The sequence below is a fragment of the Equus caballus genome, chromosome 6 (assembly GCF_041296265.1).
Source record: "Equus caballus isolate H_3958 breed thoroughbred chromosome 6, TB-T2T, whole genome shotgun sequence".
Lineage (NCBI taxonomy): Eukaryota > Metazoa > Chordata > Mammalia > Perissodactyla > Equidae > Equus > Equus caballus.
This window is the reverse complement of record NC_091689.1, coordinates 55,303,498-55,319,853: the sequence shown is the minus strand read 5'-3', so window position 1 is coordinate 55,319,853 and position 16,356 is coordinate 55,303,498. Positions and strand designations below refer to the sequence as shown.

Here is a 16,356-nt window from a genome sequence, read left to right as displayed (position 1 = left end):
TACAGAACAAATGTCTGGAGATAGAAGTTATTCTCTTGAATTATAGAGATTTGTGGTTTTAGTGAAGGCTGAATGTATGTGATTTGCATTCCTTCAACCTCTCCCCGTAGTCCAAAGTATTGGTGTAAGAAGTCTGTGAAGTGGAGCGTTGATTTAAATCGATTCAAAGTCTAAGTTCATGAAACTTTCAGAGACCAGTTTCAAAAAATTCACTGTCATTTCTGCCCCTCTGTTGGTGTGGGGTATCTTCTGAAGATAAAATAGCCCTCAATTGTGCATAAATTCATGTGATTTGTTAAAAAAAGACTACACTATAAGGTTGCATAGTATTTATCTCCTATAGTAAATTTATTAAAGCAATGCATGCATCTCTCCTTTTTGTGTATAAAAAAATATTGTGGCCCCACTTATCATTTTATTTTTATCTTTGTAATTCAATGTTCTAATATACCTATCTGATTATCTTGAAGTTCTCTATTTACTCTTACTTTACTTTTTTTTTTTTTTTTGGGTGAAGATTAGCCCTGAGCTAACATCTGTTGCCAATCTGCCTCTACTTTGTATGTGGGATGCTGCCACAGCATGGCTTGATGAATGATGTGTAGGTCTGTGCCCAGGATCCAAACCTGTGAACCCTGGGCTGCCAAAGCAGAGAGCATGAACTTAACCACTGAGCCCCTGGGCAGGCCTTTCTCTATTTACTTCTACTTAAAAAAAAATAAATCTAGTGAAAGAAAATTTCTGTAGAATTTTATGTGCTTGGGTAATCAGGATTCTCAGCCTGAGTTGTCTGATGATCTGAATCAAGTTGACTTACACTGAACAAACTAGCTCTTGATTTGGTAAAATTCAACAAGCATTTATTGAGGTAGATGCTTTCAGAGACACCAAGATGTACCAAGCATTGGTGGCCGATAAACGGGGGGTGGGGGGGGGTGGTATTACAAGTATTACAGGACTTTTTTCTTTTTATTTTTTTGTAGTAAATGACCATGTGTTTTGTTTTGTTTTGCTTCACGGCAATTCACTTTTTTCTCCCCAATTTGCTTCCTTCAAACAGTTCAACCATACTGTGCCCATGGCGTCAGAGGAGGAGTGGAACCAGGCATAAGATAGAAACAAGGGCGTCTTCCCCACTTTGTTCTTTAAAACCTGAAGGAATTGAGAGAAAATGAGAAAACCTAAACCAAAGTATTTGAGAGAAATATTAAATAAGAGTAAAAGATTTGAGAAGAATGCAGCTTTTCTCCAACATTTCCACAAGCTAGAAAGCAGCAGCAGACTAGAAGTCATCAGAGTAGGCAGATTGGTGGCACCTAGCGGGGGGGAAAATGTCTATGAGAGACGCTGTGGGTGATGACCAGCATCACAAGCTCTAGTAGCATCTGAGGACCACCCATCTTTGTTGAACCAGGCACCACCCATCTCTAACATCAAAGGGCTACACTAGCTGCCATTCTCATTGGCATCTGGTGAGGACTTCCCTGCAACTGCCGCCCATCTTCCTTGCAGTCATTTCACAGACAGGCTCTGTCCCAGGCCTTCTCTTGGTCCTTGCCCATTCATTTCCCTGTGAATTCCCCAGCTGTGGAGACATCCTAGGACACAATGCTAAAACCAAGAGAAGACAGGTGAAACCCTGGACACGTAGAGGTCCAGAAAAAGGAGCAAAATGAGAGCCACAGCTCCCTTCTCCCCTTTATGTATGTGTATTTTTGAGAGGAGGCTAGCAAATAGATCAGCTCAGGATGAAACAACTTTTAATGGATCCCTATTGCAAATGAGCCAGGTTTCAGCTGAGAGAAAATGCAGAGTTAAGGTATTGAAATTTATTCTTTTTCCAGGCCCTCTCAGCCCTGGAAATGGTCAAAATGCCCTTGGCCCCCACCACAGGACATTCTGAAGGTCATACAATTTGGGAGCAAGGAAGGGATTCCTTATTTAAGATTACAATGGTAATTACAATGACAACCTTGGCTTTAGAGCTGAGCTCTTGGCTGAAGCCAACAAAAATGCAACTTCAAAGCAGCCTTGATTAAGGAGGTTATCTGGCAACGTTGGTGGAAGTGATTGCATCTCAGGCAATCACTAAAAAGTACATAAATAGAGTACTTTCTTCCTCCCTCTCCATCAAACGCTCACATTCAATTTCTTTCCTTTTACTTTCTCATGCTTCAGACTTTTTTTTTTAACATGTGTAGGCAAATAGGTTCTTTTTAAAGGAGAAAATGGGATTAAAATTTTAAATGAGATAATGTTTAAATAAGGAAAACACTTAGGTATTTTGAGAAGGAAAATTCCAATAAAGAACTAAAGTTATTAATGCTTACTGACAACAAAGTTCCTATTAGGTATCATGTGAAACAGGCCAATCTGGAGAGCACACACTCATTCACAATGCATGAGAGCCAAAGACTTTATGGGAGGCAAATGGACTACTTATCTACCTTTTCTTCTCCAATACAAGCACATTTCAGAAATCCTACTTCTACTAGTGTTATGGTCTTTGCTTTGTGAAAGGTTAAAGCACCTCCATTTTTCAACCTCTAATATCTCCTAATCATAAAATCTCAGCAGGAGACAAACGAGAACAAATCATCTGCTCTGGTCTTAGTCACATAAGCAGGAAAATTCTATTACTCCTCATTCATTGTTCTCATTTACTTCTGGAAAAATCATATCAAAAGTATTTAGTGATGGTGTATGATAGGCAAGGCACTGAAGTATATAGAAATTGGTCTGTGAGTGACAAAAATGCAGAGGTTATTTTATGTTTCCTGGGCTTGAACGGTCCTTTCTGCCAGATTATCTAATGATGATGTTTACATTTACCTTGACTTCGCACTGTAGTAGCCAGAAATAGAATTACTAAGATTGGAAATTAGGATCATTTTAATTATGATTTAAGATGAAACATAATGTTTGGAAACATCCTCAAACGTAATGCTACCTTGATTTTTTTGAACAATATATTCTTTCTGGTATCTGCCACTTCAAGCAGATGGCTTGAAAGAAGGAAAGCTAGTTTCTTTGATTATTTATTTTTATTTGAATAAAGCAAAACTTGAGGCAAATGGTTTGCCAGGTGACTACTCTTAGCACTTATGTCCCAACAGACCACATGTCTGGCATCAAAGGTCTTAGAAAGTACTATAAAAACACAGGATTTGAACTGATTTTCTGACAGAAACGAGCACTTCTGTTGCAGTCCCTCTAGTTATCGGCTTTTTTAGACACAGAAATCTTGCCTTCCATTGTCTTTATGGCTTTTTGGAGGATCTCTAAGATTGGTCCCATAGCGCTGACAATTTTCTCCAACTGATCTGCAGCTAACTCAATGGTATTCTCAGCATTCTCAGTTTTTAATGCATCCTGCACCTTTTTCAAGGTATCCACTGTAGTGGTTTTGGGTAGACCTGAACTTGGGCTTTTCTCAGATGTACTGGCATCTGATTGCGGTTTGGTGTCTTTTCTGTAGAAGTCACTTAATCGAAGATTCATGATGGGATATTTCATCAAGAATGAAAGAGAAGATTCCAAATTCCCCAGGATGCTACTACCACTCAGCGCAGAGACCATGATGGGTATAGGGACATTTTTGAACATTTCTTTAGCAGACTGCTGCAACTCCTTTACAGTGGTACTCTTCTCAACCACAGAGCACACGGCTGCTGCAATCTTTGAACATAAAGGTTCCTTTTGCATTTTTTCCTGCTTGGCATCCACTGCAGACTGCATCTCCTTAAAAATGTTGAGCATTTGTTCAAAGACATCCTTAACATGACCATCTTCTTTCACAGCCATCAAGATGATCTGGGCATCCATACTGCTATTAAACAATTCAGTAAGTGTGTTTGTGGAGGAAGCAAGATCTTGTATTTGAAAGAAGAATGTTTTGGCAGCTTGAAACAGCCTCTCTTTATCCTTTTCTGACTCTGAAGACATTTCTCCAACAAAATTGTTTCAGCACTGCAAAACAAAGCAGTAATCCAAATGAAAACCAAAAGCATATTTATCAACCATCAAGAGACTGAAAGTATACTCTACATGCCAGGATAACTCCTGTCAAGGACTGCAAAGCTACACAAGCTGTAAAGCAGAAATGAGCCTATGCTTTAACAAAAATAATTAAGACAGAGTAGAATAGGGGTGTTTCATTGAATTTAAACCACATATCAAATATTTTTAGCTAGATCCTGAAGTGGATATGCTGATATATGCATATCCTCAATAACTATCGAATCTACTGGAGAAGATTGGATAAAGCATTAAAAATTACATAGAGGGGCTCTGGTTCCAGTTTAGAGAGAGCAAGAGCACTCCACCCAATCTTTCTTACTGATTACAACTGAAAATCCTGGACAGAATAGATAAAGCAACTACGAGATAACTGAAAGGCGGATAACAGCAGACCAGGCCGGTAGAGAGTGCAGCCTTCCAAAGAGGACCAAGGCCATCTGATGCAAACTCCCAAAATGTCTGTCCAGTCTAAAAATGTTTCTGCACTTTGATTACAACTCATTCTCTTCTGCTACAGAGAGGAGTGTAAACATCGCTAACCAATGTGCACGGTCTTTTTTTGGTCTCTCTAGAATTCTGCTCTATCAGTCATTTGCCCTTTCTCTTGTGCCGTGAACTGAACTGTGCCCTCCCAAAATTCATATGTTGAAGCCCTAAGCCCCAATATGACTGTATTTAAAGCCTACAGGGAGGTAATGAAGGTGAAATGAAATCATGAGGGCAGGGCCCTGATATGATACGATTAAGGTCCTTTTAAGAAGAGGCACCAGACAGCTCCCTCGCTCACTCTCTCCACCATGTGAGGACACAGTGAGAAGGTGACTGCCTACAAATCAGGAAAAGGGCCCTCACCAAAAACTGAATGGCCAGACACAAAAAGACAAATACCACGTGATTTTACTCATATGTGGAAGAAAAACAAACATATGTATGAAGACAGATTAGTGACTACCAGAGGGGAAGGGGGTTAGGGGTTGGGCGAAAGAGGCAAAGGGGCACATATATATATGGTGATGGATACAAATTAGACTATTGGTGGTAAGCACGATGCAGTCTACACAGAAACTGATAAATAATGGAAACCTGAAATTATACAATGTTATCAACCATTATGACCTCAACAAAATAATTGGAAAAAAACCTGAATGGGCTGGCACCTTGATCTCAGGTTTCTCAGACCTCCAAAACTGTGAGAAAATAAATTTCTGTTGTTTAAGCCCCCAGTCTGTGGTGTTTTGTTCTGGTTGCCACGCTGACTAACATCTTGCATCCTCCATGTCTGCCTCTTAATTTTTCCTTCTCCTTTAACTACATACATACACACTTTCCTAGTCAGGGGAAAAAAAAAAACTTTTACCTTGATTTCCCTTCAAATCATGATTCCATCTCATTCCTTCAATTCTCAAATTTTCAAGAGACATTCTTTACATCATTGTAATTTATTCTGTCCTCCACCATTTTCCTATAGGGCACCAATAATTTCTAATTATCCTAACCATGTTGAGTTCTCTGCATTATTTAAAATTGCTGAATACCTTGTCTTGCTTCAAAATTTCCCTTTCTTGAGGCTTCCATGATGTTGTACAACTCTGGTCCTTCTGTATTCTCTAAGCACTTATTTCACAGGCTTCTCTTCCTCCTCTTACAACCAATGGCTCTCCAGTCTCCTAAACTCTGCAAGGTTGTGTCTTTGGTCTTCATTATAGTCTACATTTCCTCTCTTCGAGATCTCATCTGTCCCTGTATCTACAAATGCCACCTGCAGGCAGATGACTCCTAAATCTCCTACTGTACCCTCAGCAATTCTCCTGATCTCCAGATCTACATTTCCAACTATCTATTGGTCATCTCCACATGGTGACTGCACCAGTATATTCCACACAACATATCCAAAACTGCACTTATCTCCTCAAAAAACACTTTCTCCTCTTAACTTTTGCCTCATTGTTGAGGCTCAAAATCCATTTTTATCTTCACTTTCCAATGTCAAACCAATCCCTAAGACTTGTTCATTCCCTCTGAACTTACTTCTGTCTCTCCTCTCCCTTCCATTCCCATAACTACTACTCCAGTTACCTCTCATCCAGACAGTTTTATAGTCTCACATTTGATCTCAATACTTTTGGTCCAGGGGTCACAAACTGGAAATCCACAGGCAAAATCCAACCAGCAGATGTGTTTTGTCTGACCTACCATGATGTATTTTCAAAATCTGTGTTAGCTGCCAAATTTAAAGATTAGAAATCTGGATTCCTATTGATTATTGAAAAAAATGAGATTAACTGGTGGCACTAAGCCCATATTCTGAATTGGAAAAATTTCCTAGAGCTGAAGTTGTCCCCTTTAAACTGAACACTTGCCCTTTATACCCTATTGTCTTAGACTAAACGTTTCAATTACTTACATAACTTGTCCAGCTACTGTAGGCACTGGAGGCGGTAACCCATGCTTTACTGTCCATACCTACTAATCCAATTAATAGAAAGTGACCTTCCTGAAAGTCAAACCTAATATTATCCTATAATAAAAGCCTTCAATGGTTCAGGATCACCTAGAGAATAAAACACAATTTCCTAGCATGGCGTTTAAAGCCATCTACAAACTGCTCTCCATTTCCCACTACTTGCCTTCCCTTCACTGCTGTCACATACACCCTTACCACCAGCATAGTCGATTAATTTTAATTTTGTTCCCTGAAAACGCTCTACAATTTTTTGTTCGGCTTCTTTGTTCATCATATTTGCTCCATCTGCACTATCTCCTCCATACCCCACCCCCTACACATCTACTGAAATCTTACTCCTCCATCCTTACCTATTTCAGATTCACTGGCCACACAGACTTTTTCCTTTTTTCCCCATGCACCCACATGGTGGGGCCCTAAGATACATCAAGTACAAAATGACCCACTGGGACAAAAGTACAATAACACCCCACTTAGTCATTCTGTAGGACCACAGGGCAGCAGCTGTAGATTTTACAAGTCTCCTATCTGGTGTTTTCGTTCTGTATCATCTACCTACCCAATAACAACAGGAATTGGTCTTGTTAATATAAGAAGAATATTTAGTACGTTTTTGCCACATAGGCACTATGCGAAGTATTTTACCTGTATTATCTCATTTAATCCTTATGACAATCCATAAATCACAAACTAGTACATTACACCAATGAAAAAATTTAGAGAGATTAAGTGACTTTCTCAGGGTTACATGGCTAGTAAGTGGTAGTTTCAGTACACAAAATCAGGACTGTCGGATTCTAAGGCCTATGGACTTTCTACTAAATTACCCTGGAGCTGAGCAATTTCCTGCTTTTGAGGTGTCCTCACTGCAGAAGAATCATTAGGGATTAGGACAGGATCTAGAGGAAGAAACATGAAAGATTCTGATCTACGCTTTAAGAGAAAAGAGTCAATATGGTCTTCAAGGTTTTTATACTGTCAAGACAATTCACTAAGATAACAAGAGAGATAGTGATAAAGAGAAGAATGCCTAGCCAGGAAAGAAGAACACAGGTACAAAAAACACATTTGGCTGGAAATTTCTGGATTTATATCTCTTGACAACCTAAACAATCAGCAACAGATGGAGGTACAAATGCAACAGAAGCTAAAGGAAAGCTATTATCTGGAAGAGTGACAAGATGGAATTCCAAAATTTGAGAGTCGCAATCAAAGAGCCATCTTCTCTACTGAATTGAATCAGCTCAGTTGTATAGTACTTTCAACAACAAAAAGCCCATTAAAGAAGAGAAAATTGAATGTTTTACCACTTTATTAGTCTTTCAAATTACATTACTTAATATATACTAATTTTCTATTAATATAGGAAATAGAAGAATTCTGAAAACTAAGCCATGCAGAAATAGTCTAAAAACCGGACAGGCAGAGGGACCCAGCAGAGACTAGCAAAGCCTGTAAGTCATCACATTCCATCAGAAACATCCAGATGAAACCAGACGAAAAAGCACTTCAACAATATTCCTAAACAGCTGCTGGGACTGCTGAACTCAGAAACACAGCAAGGTAAGCAATATGGATATTCCTATTAGTATTGCTATAATATTCTGTTTCTTCATATTAAAGGATATTCGAAATAACAAGTCAGTCTTGAATCCCACCCATAAATAAAGTAACGAAACAACTTTGTTTTAAGAGGATCCCATGGCATGTTCCTTCTGATTATTTCTCTGAAGACAGCACAGAAAGAAGAAAAGTAACAGTTTATATAACTGATTAAGTCAGAGGGGAAGCTGAAGCAGTAAAGACATCAATTGTAGAAAGGATTAAGGATGAAAGGACACCTGTGTAAATGTGCATTGTTTACATGGATTGTAACATTTCCTTCTATGTCTTTAACATTAACATAAGCACTCAGTACCTGTGAAAGAATGAATGTGCAATCTAATACTAGTCAATGGAGAGTGCTTATGCTCTTTCATAAGCTATATTACATTTAAATATCATTGGGCACTTGTTGTGTGGCTCCAAACAGACTGCTATCTTCTTGAAGGCAAGAAATATCATCTACTTTATATTTTTAATGCCTCAAGGCACACAGAAATTTCTCAAGTAAGCATTTGCTAAATGCTGATGAATGACTTTGATAATCTGCTTTGTGGTCAGAAACATTCTTTAGAAAAATTTACATGAAAAAGAGCGTCATCACAGGGTGATCAACTTGTTTTGTTTTATTTTTTAATGGAAAGCAATGGTTTTGATTTAATTTAAAGAAGGAGGCTCAGAACTAGTTAGTATCTGTTATTTTCTCCTGAGAAGCTTCGGACTTTACCTATACCCTATTCCCACACTCCCAAATAAGTGAACCTTGCATGATGGCTGGACCCAGTACAGACAATGAGAAGTCACAGCAGGGAGAAAAGGAAAACCTTAGAGAGCACTAATGACTAAACATCAGAGGCTTAGACAGGGTCATGGTTTTTTTCTTTCATTCTTTTTTTAATTGTTATTATGGGAAAAGTTCAAATATACACAGAGGTGGAGACAATAATAGAAATGAACTCCCACACACCCATAATCCAGCTTCAAAAATTATCAAAACAAAGTCTATCTTATTTCCTCTAAAACCTACTCCACTCTCCCTTCCAGATTATTTGGAGGCAAATCTCAGAGACTGTTATTTCATCCTTAACGTTGTCAGTATGTATTTCTACAAAGACAAGAACTCTTCTTTTTCAAATTCGGTCTTATGCTCCCCAAATTAACAATAAGTAATAGAATCATCTTTGACTTTGAAACACACCCAGTGTCCTGGTGTAAAAATTTATTTTTGGTGACAGTATAAAAGTTTTTGGAATACAATTTACAATACATATCAAAAGTAATAAAAACTTTAATTCCTATTGATTATATAGTTCTTCTGTAAATTTATCCTGAAGAAATAATCCAGACAGTTGAAGAGGAAACAAAAAGCTATGTGTATTAAAATGCTCATTAGACTATTATGATAGTGAAACAATTGAGGATTTATTAAATTATGGTAAGGATATCTTATGGAATAATTTATATAACTAATAAAATGATTATAAAACTAGAAATATGAGAAAGTGTTTAAATTAATATAAGATGAAAATGTTATTTACACTATTACAACTTTGTAAAACTACTTATGCATTTAAACAAACTTTAAAAAAGAATAACCAAAAACACAAGATAGCAGGTTTATGGGTGTTTTTCCTCCTCTATTTTAACATGTTTATATATTAGTGCTATTGATTTTACATTTTAAAATAGTTTGTTTTATCAATATTTTACTTTGAATTTCTTCATGTTATAATTCTACCATCTATCTAAGCACATAATCACATTACTTTCCCCATAAAGCTTCCTCTAATTGCCTCAATATTAATTTCTCTTTTTAAATTCCAATAGCACTTGACAGTCAATGCACTACTGTTATTCACAAAAGTATCCTGAGTTTTTATTTGAATATGTGATAATCAGCACACTTCCACTTTGTAAGGTGGTTCCTTTCCTGAAAAACAAAAATGGCTGTACAGTATCACTACATAAACATTAACTTTCAGATACTATCAACACATTTCCACCATTTCTTATACACGCTTTTATCTTGAACGTTTGCTTCTCAATTCAACAAACTGATGAGGTCAGGTTCAATAAGAATCCATCGGAAGCCAGTCTCTGTTCCCACTCCAATTTCCTAAGCCATGCTGATCACTGGTACCAGCACTCCTAGATTTGTTTAGTTCCTCTTTTATGAAAGAACAAGTCAAAATATGTGTGACTTCTAGACTTTGTTTTAGCAACAGAACTCTCTTATCAACAAAATTTTACCCACTCACGGCCCAAATATAGCCCCACGAGAAAGCACAGCTGCCTCAGTAAAGGCTGGGGCGAAGCAAGCGCGCCAGAGGCCAGGAGCTCCACCTGCTGGTTACCAACTGCACACCAGGCTGCCCCAGGTTCTATATAACCAATTTCACCAACCACTAGAGTAAAATACTCAGAGGACAGCCCAAACTCTGCTGTACAGAAGTGGATGGTAACTTCTCAAAGTGATTTTTTCCACTGACAAGGAGCACTATTACGTGCTAACAAATATTGTAAAAATTCGTATTTACCATACAAAAGGTGCAGGTAATCAGAGCTGGATTAAGTACACTCTAAGCCACCTGCTGATGCTAATCTCTAAAAGTCATTTTTAAAATGACTTTTAAAAGATTGAATTTTAAATTCAATACTTAAAAGGTCATCCTTGAAAATTTAATAAGATAAGGAAACGTATAAGGCCCAGAACTCCTCTGAGGTATGTACTAGAAAACGTTGGTGAAACACCACTGAAGGCCTGCCTAAGTAACAACTATAATATAAAGGGGACTTCAATTAATTGCAGGGCTTTTGTCTTGCTGAGTGAAGTAAGCAATTTGAGAGTCAGAACTAAATTATCACGGGCAATAGTGGAAACTCTGGACATTATCAACTACAGTTTTCCATGTGGTGTATACCTCTCCTCTAAAAATCAAGCACATATTTAAGAGTATCAATTTGAAACAGTACAAATTGTTAACCTTCCCTAGATGATCAAATGTCTCCATAAAGCTCCAGTGTAAATACACATTAAAGTGTGGGTTCTTTAAAATTTGAATTTGCACAAGCCAAGCAGTATCTCTAATTTTGTATGATATTTATTTTCAACTTGACATTGTAGTCTTAAATCGATCTTAACTTCCTTACTAGATTAGAAATTCTATGAAAGCAGGGACCACGTCTTTTTTCATTTTTGTATGCCCTACAGAGGCCAGCACACCACCTCATACATAGTAAAGTACTACTCCATTAGATGAATTGCTACTGAATTATTAAATTGCTTCCTTGCTCTTCAAATTTCACCTGTCCAAAACGAAACTCATTGGTTTCACCTTCAAACCTCACCTCTCCTCCGCCTAATTCTCTAGCATTTATCTCACTGTTGGGATGGAAATAATCTTGAATTGCATTCAGCACTAGAGCAGGCATGGTGGCAGGCCAGCTGAAGATCTGTTTGCATAAGAAACCCTCCCAATCCCCTTCCTCAAAGGAAAAAGAGCTAGGAAGGTAAGCCTGACTCAGAAAAATAAAAGTCTTTTTTTTACTAGATGCGAAAAATAGTTCTGAGCACATCTTGATGTCTCTTACTCAAACTTGTTATTGGCACAAAATTACGGATATCTGGATCCTAGGAAGAAGCGTATAAAAGTGCATGTGCAAGGGCTTTAGTACATAAAGGAGAGAAAATATTACTTTTGTAGATGAAAAAGTTCCGTGTCTTCGATTTTCGGTAAGATTGAGCTTTTCTCATCAGTTTGCTACTATTTCTTCTTTTACTGTCTGTTAAGAGTTGTTTGCTCATTAAGCTAGTAGATTATTCCTGTTTTCCTTATGAACAACGGTCTTTATAGAAATTAAGATCTTTTCATTTTTCCTGCATTTTCCCCACTTTGCTTTCAGTTCTTTTTACATAGTCATCTTTGTTAGTCAAAATTTTGTGTGACTTTTTTCCATTGGTTTTAAGCTTATAAAGTCCTCCTCCAGACATTTGAAAATTATCCATTTTCTTCTAGCTAATTTATCATTTGACTTTTTTACATATATTACACTAACATTTTTTATTAACTTTTAACCCCCTGAAACCAGCCCGATATGCCAGGACCATTTATGGAATAATAACTTCAATTAATATCAATTTGAGATTCTACATTTATCATATAGTAAATCAAATGTACAGAAGGGTCTGCTTTGGGGACTATTTTGCTCCGCGACTCTATCTACTCTTTCACCTGTACAATACTGGTTAATATTGTATTTTTTTTGGTGTTTTAATATTTGGGGAGAAAAAGTCCCATCATTACTTCTACTGAAAAAATAAGTAGTTTCATCTACTCAGCCTTTCAGGCAGATTTTATGATTAATTTGTAAAGTTGTATTAAAACAATAAATTAATTGGGAAGGAACTGACCACTTGGAAGCATTCAACCTCCCATCCAGGAGGAAGGTCCATCTCTCCATTTGTTTATCTTGAGGTAATAGAAACACAAGCCTTTTCTGGAAGCTATGCCTTCATACAATGGCATATGATAGCTGCTAGAGATATTTTCCACTTTTTCAGGGTAAGAAAGAGTCCTCTCACCTAAATATCTGAGTTAGGATGTAGTTGGTGATCTTCTGAATTCAAAGTCAGAAACTAGAGTTTTCACTTCATGTAAAGATCTGAAAATTAGGAATGAAAAAAAAAAAGAAAGAAAAAAGCTTAATGGAAAATTCCTAGCAGAAAAAAGAAATCAAAGTCCAAATTTGCAGTCTGCAACCCAATGGTGAGTTTACAGAATATTTAACAGACCCTCAACAAACAATTTCTTTAAATGATATTGACATTTTCTAAATACCGTTTTGTGGAAATGTGTGTCTGGCGTGTGTGTGTGTGTATACTGGATCTGAATCAAGGATAAAAATGAATTTCTGACCATGATAAAGTTTATCCTACCAGAGGTACCAACGCATTTTTCTAAATTTAACAACATAAATGATTATGTTCCTAATATATTTTTTAAACAATTTTCCCTTTCCATTTCCAAATTATATCCTTATGACTTAGAGGATAAGTTATTTTCATGCTTACTTTCTTGGAGAAAAACATCTCCATTCCTTCATCTCATGCTTCTGAGGTCCCCCATATCTAGGCTAAAAAACATGGTCCTAGAATAGAGTCCCAATTAATCAGGATGTTGTCTTCTCAAAGAGAGGATGTATGAGATGCCACACAGATAAAGAGTACTCCATTTTTCTTTCTTTTCTTGTAAGAGTTTAAACAAAAAACAGAAGTGCCAGGCACACAGTAAGCCTACTCAAAGTATGCATATTTGGTAACATTGTTCTTACTTGGCTCAAACTTTGACCCAAATAAACTCAGAACATGCTTGTTCTTTTTCCCTCTGCACGGTACTCTGAGCCAGAAGTACAGATACAAGAAGCCTCCTACCACACTTATTTTATATATTCTATGGTGTACTCTTGCTTATTCCTTAATGCTTTTGTGAAATGGACTTTTCTTTTTCAGGCTAACTCTAACTTATCTTAATAATGGCCAAGTGCAAGACAGACCATTCTAAAGAACTTCATTTATAAGCTTTGCAAATGGAGAATCAGAGAGGGGGGTGATAAGTGCACTGTCCCCTGCACCATGCCCATTCTCTCCCCAAGTAAAATTTTAATCTAAGAATCAATCTAATTAAACAATCCTCTTATCACAAAGATTTTTTGTAGATTCTAATGTTACAGGTGTTTTCCCTTTGGATGTCCCTTAGGTTTAGAAAACAAATAATTTGCCTGTAAAGATAAAGTGATTTGAATATTATAAATTAAGGTAACAGACTATATAAACAAAATCAGATATTAATAGCCCTGGAAACTGAGAGATCTTAATATTCTTCTGGCCCGACTAATTTAACTTCAAATATTAGAGAAATCAACCTGGTGGTCTATTCAATGTAGTAACTAGGGGTTGGGGAAATTAAGGGGCGCTGGTTATCAAGAGCTAACCGTTTCAAACCGAGGTCTGTTTCAAATATGTTATTACATATTACTTGGAAATAACCACATTTATTAACAACCAGATGCTTGATAAACACAAGTATTTCCCCTCTAGGATTTCCCCCACCACAAAACCTAATGCCTTAATTAATGCATCAATAGGTTGTATTCTATAACCCACATTTCCATACACTGACTCCAAGTTTCAGAAAAATAACTGTTTGGAAGATTCTGTTGAGTTTTCCAAGGAACTCCTTAGACAGCATATTGCTACTTCGCTACTCAAGAAGTAAAAGATCTGGTCAAAACTATGAAGACAGCAGATATTTTTCAAGATTTTTAGTGGAGGTTTACTATTTTATTTTTCAGAGATCATATCTGAATTATGGCTCAGAGTGACTTCCTCTACCCAGATAACCCAAGGAGGCGGCAAGAAGTAAACCGTCTTCACCAGCAGCTCCTTGACTGCTTATCGGACAGCTTCCACGCCACCAATAAACTAACGGAGGTCTTAAATACACACTTGGGTTGCAGTCTGGCCTCCATTGAGATGAAAAAAGATGGGACCATCAAAGAAAACTGCGATATCATCATCCAAGCCATGATGAAAATCCAAAAGGAGTTGCAAAAGGTCGATGAAGCACTAAAAGAGAAACTAGAGCCAACTCTCTACAGAAAACTTCAGGATATTAAGGAACGGGAAACAGAGAAAATTGCAATAGTACAAAAGGTTATTTCAGTCATCCTGGGAGAAGCTACTTCTGCAGCCAGTGCAGTGGCTGTAAAACTCGTGGGCTCAAATGTCACAACTGGCATAATTAACAAGTTGGTCACTGTATTAGCTCAAATTGGTGCTTCTCTCCTTGGCAGTATAGGAGTTGCTGTTCTTGGCCTTGGCATAGATATGATCATCCGTGCCATCCTGGGAGCAGTGGAGAAAACGCAGCTGCAAGCAGCCATCAAAAGTTACGAGAAGCACCTGGTGGAATTCAAGTCAGCCTCAGAAAAATATCATCAAGCCATTACTGAGGTCACCAACACAGTGAAACATCAAATGAAATAAACAGCCACTTTATGTGCCACTGGAATATTTTTCTTCTTCTCTCTCAATAATAGTTTTGCTTCTTTGATTAGGTTCATTTTCCTTAAGTTTCCAACATAGGCATAAATACAGTAAACAACTGGGAAATAGAAATTAGAGATGCTAAAACTAGACGACTCCAGTTTCCCATTAACAATGAATGCCTGGATCAGTGTGTGCTGGACCCTGTGGTGTAAAAGATTCTATGTCGGGACGTCTTCTCACTCTGCTCTACCAGATGAAAATTAGCGTAAATGCTATTGTAGAGCAGCAGGTGTAGGGGGTACCTTTTCCTTTTCTAATTCCCAGTCAAAATTCTTAAAATTTACATTGAATGCAAAGACTTTCATTTCTACCACCAGGTTTGGACATCATTTTGTTGAAAGGGGACATACTTAGTAAATTCTTCCTGGACACAAATCCTGGGTCTTCAGATGGAACAGAATTACTACTGTAATTTTTACTATCAGTTTAAATCAAATTTTCTGTAAACTGGAAGAGACTGAAATAAGGTTTGTAACAATTTACTTCAATGATGAAAGGAGGCAATGGTTCTGTAAACCACTATTACACACCATAATCTGAATGGATTTGTAAAAGATAAAAATTAAAACTAGGTTCTGTTTCTACAGTTGCAATCAACCCTGACTAACCGTGGTGTGATTAAATATCCCTTAAGTGAAAGTTTGAACACTCTGGAACATTTGAAAAACCAACAAGCAAATCCTAGCTATAAATGCATAAAATGCATTTAGGATGCGGGAGAGGAAGTAGCTAGTCTTTTAAGAATTTGTCATTTAGAGGTGGGTCAAAATTGATCACCTTATGGGTTTTCAGAAAAAAGAAATTTCATTTTCAATACTAGCAGAAAGGAGGAAGTTGCCCCTGCTATACAAAGCTTTAGGTGGCCCATTTCACTAATTGTCTAATTTGAGAAAAATTCAGAGGCTATGGAGGCCTAATGGTTCAGCTAAACTTCTGAAGATGCAAATGTCTGTTTTCTAAATCCTTCACCCACTTTTAACTCCCCACTGACACTCTTAGGTTCTACTCACAAAATTTTTAATGAGCTGTTGATGTAAGAATGTGTGTTATAGTTGATTCTCGCATCCAAGTTCAAGAAATGTCTTGAAATTTTAAAGGCTCAGCCTATCTCAAAAATTAAAAAGCTAGATAAAATATTTTAATTTCTCAAATGTTCTCTTCA

General features: G+C 37.2%; 3 protein-coding genes across 3 annotated transcripts in view; 2 read left to right on the top strand and 1 right to left on the bottom strand.

Annotated features, from left to right (window-relative positions):
* The window catches only part of ART4 (ADP-ribosyltransferase 4), a 19,877-nt gene extending 14,634 nt beyond the window's left edge, over positions 1-5,243 (top strand). The window contains exon 5 of the transcript XR_011439704.1: positions 3,479-5,243. The gene's annotated coding sequence lies outside the window, so the exon portion shown is untranslated. The remainder of the gene's footprint in view (positions 1-3,478) is intronic.
* Positions 1-16,356, top strand: part of SMCO3 (single-pass membrane protein with coiled-coil domains 3) — a 17,053-nt gene extending 697 nt beyond the window's left edge. Inside the window, exons 2-3 of the mRNA XM_001501745.5 lie at positions 7,851-8,047; positions 14,438-16,356. Of these exons, the coding sequence (XP_001501795.1) occupies positions 14,454-15,131 (678 nt within the window). The 5' untranslated portion in view covers positions 7,851-8,047; positions 14,438-14,453 and the 3' untranslated portion in view covers positions 15,132-16,356. The remainder of the gene's footprint in view (positions 1-7,850; positions 8,048-14,437) is intronic.
* On the bottom strand, positions 3,026-3,945 carry C6H12orf60 (chromosome 6 C12orf60 homolog). Its single transcript, XM_023643169.2, has one exon. The coding sequence runs from the start codon at positions 3,943-3,945 to the stop codon at positions 3,214-3,216; it is 732 nt and encodes a 243-aa protein (XP_023498937.1). The 3' UTR covers positions 3,026-3,213.

Coding starts and splice junctions, on each gene's coding strand:
- C6H12orf60 (XM_023643169.2), bottom strand. CDS start 3,945: ATGTCTTCAGAGTCAGAAAAGGATAAAGAGAGGCTGTTTCAAGCTGCC.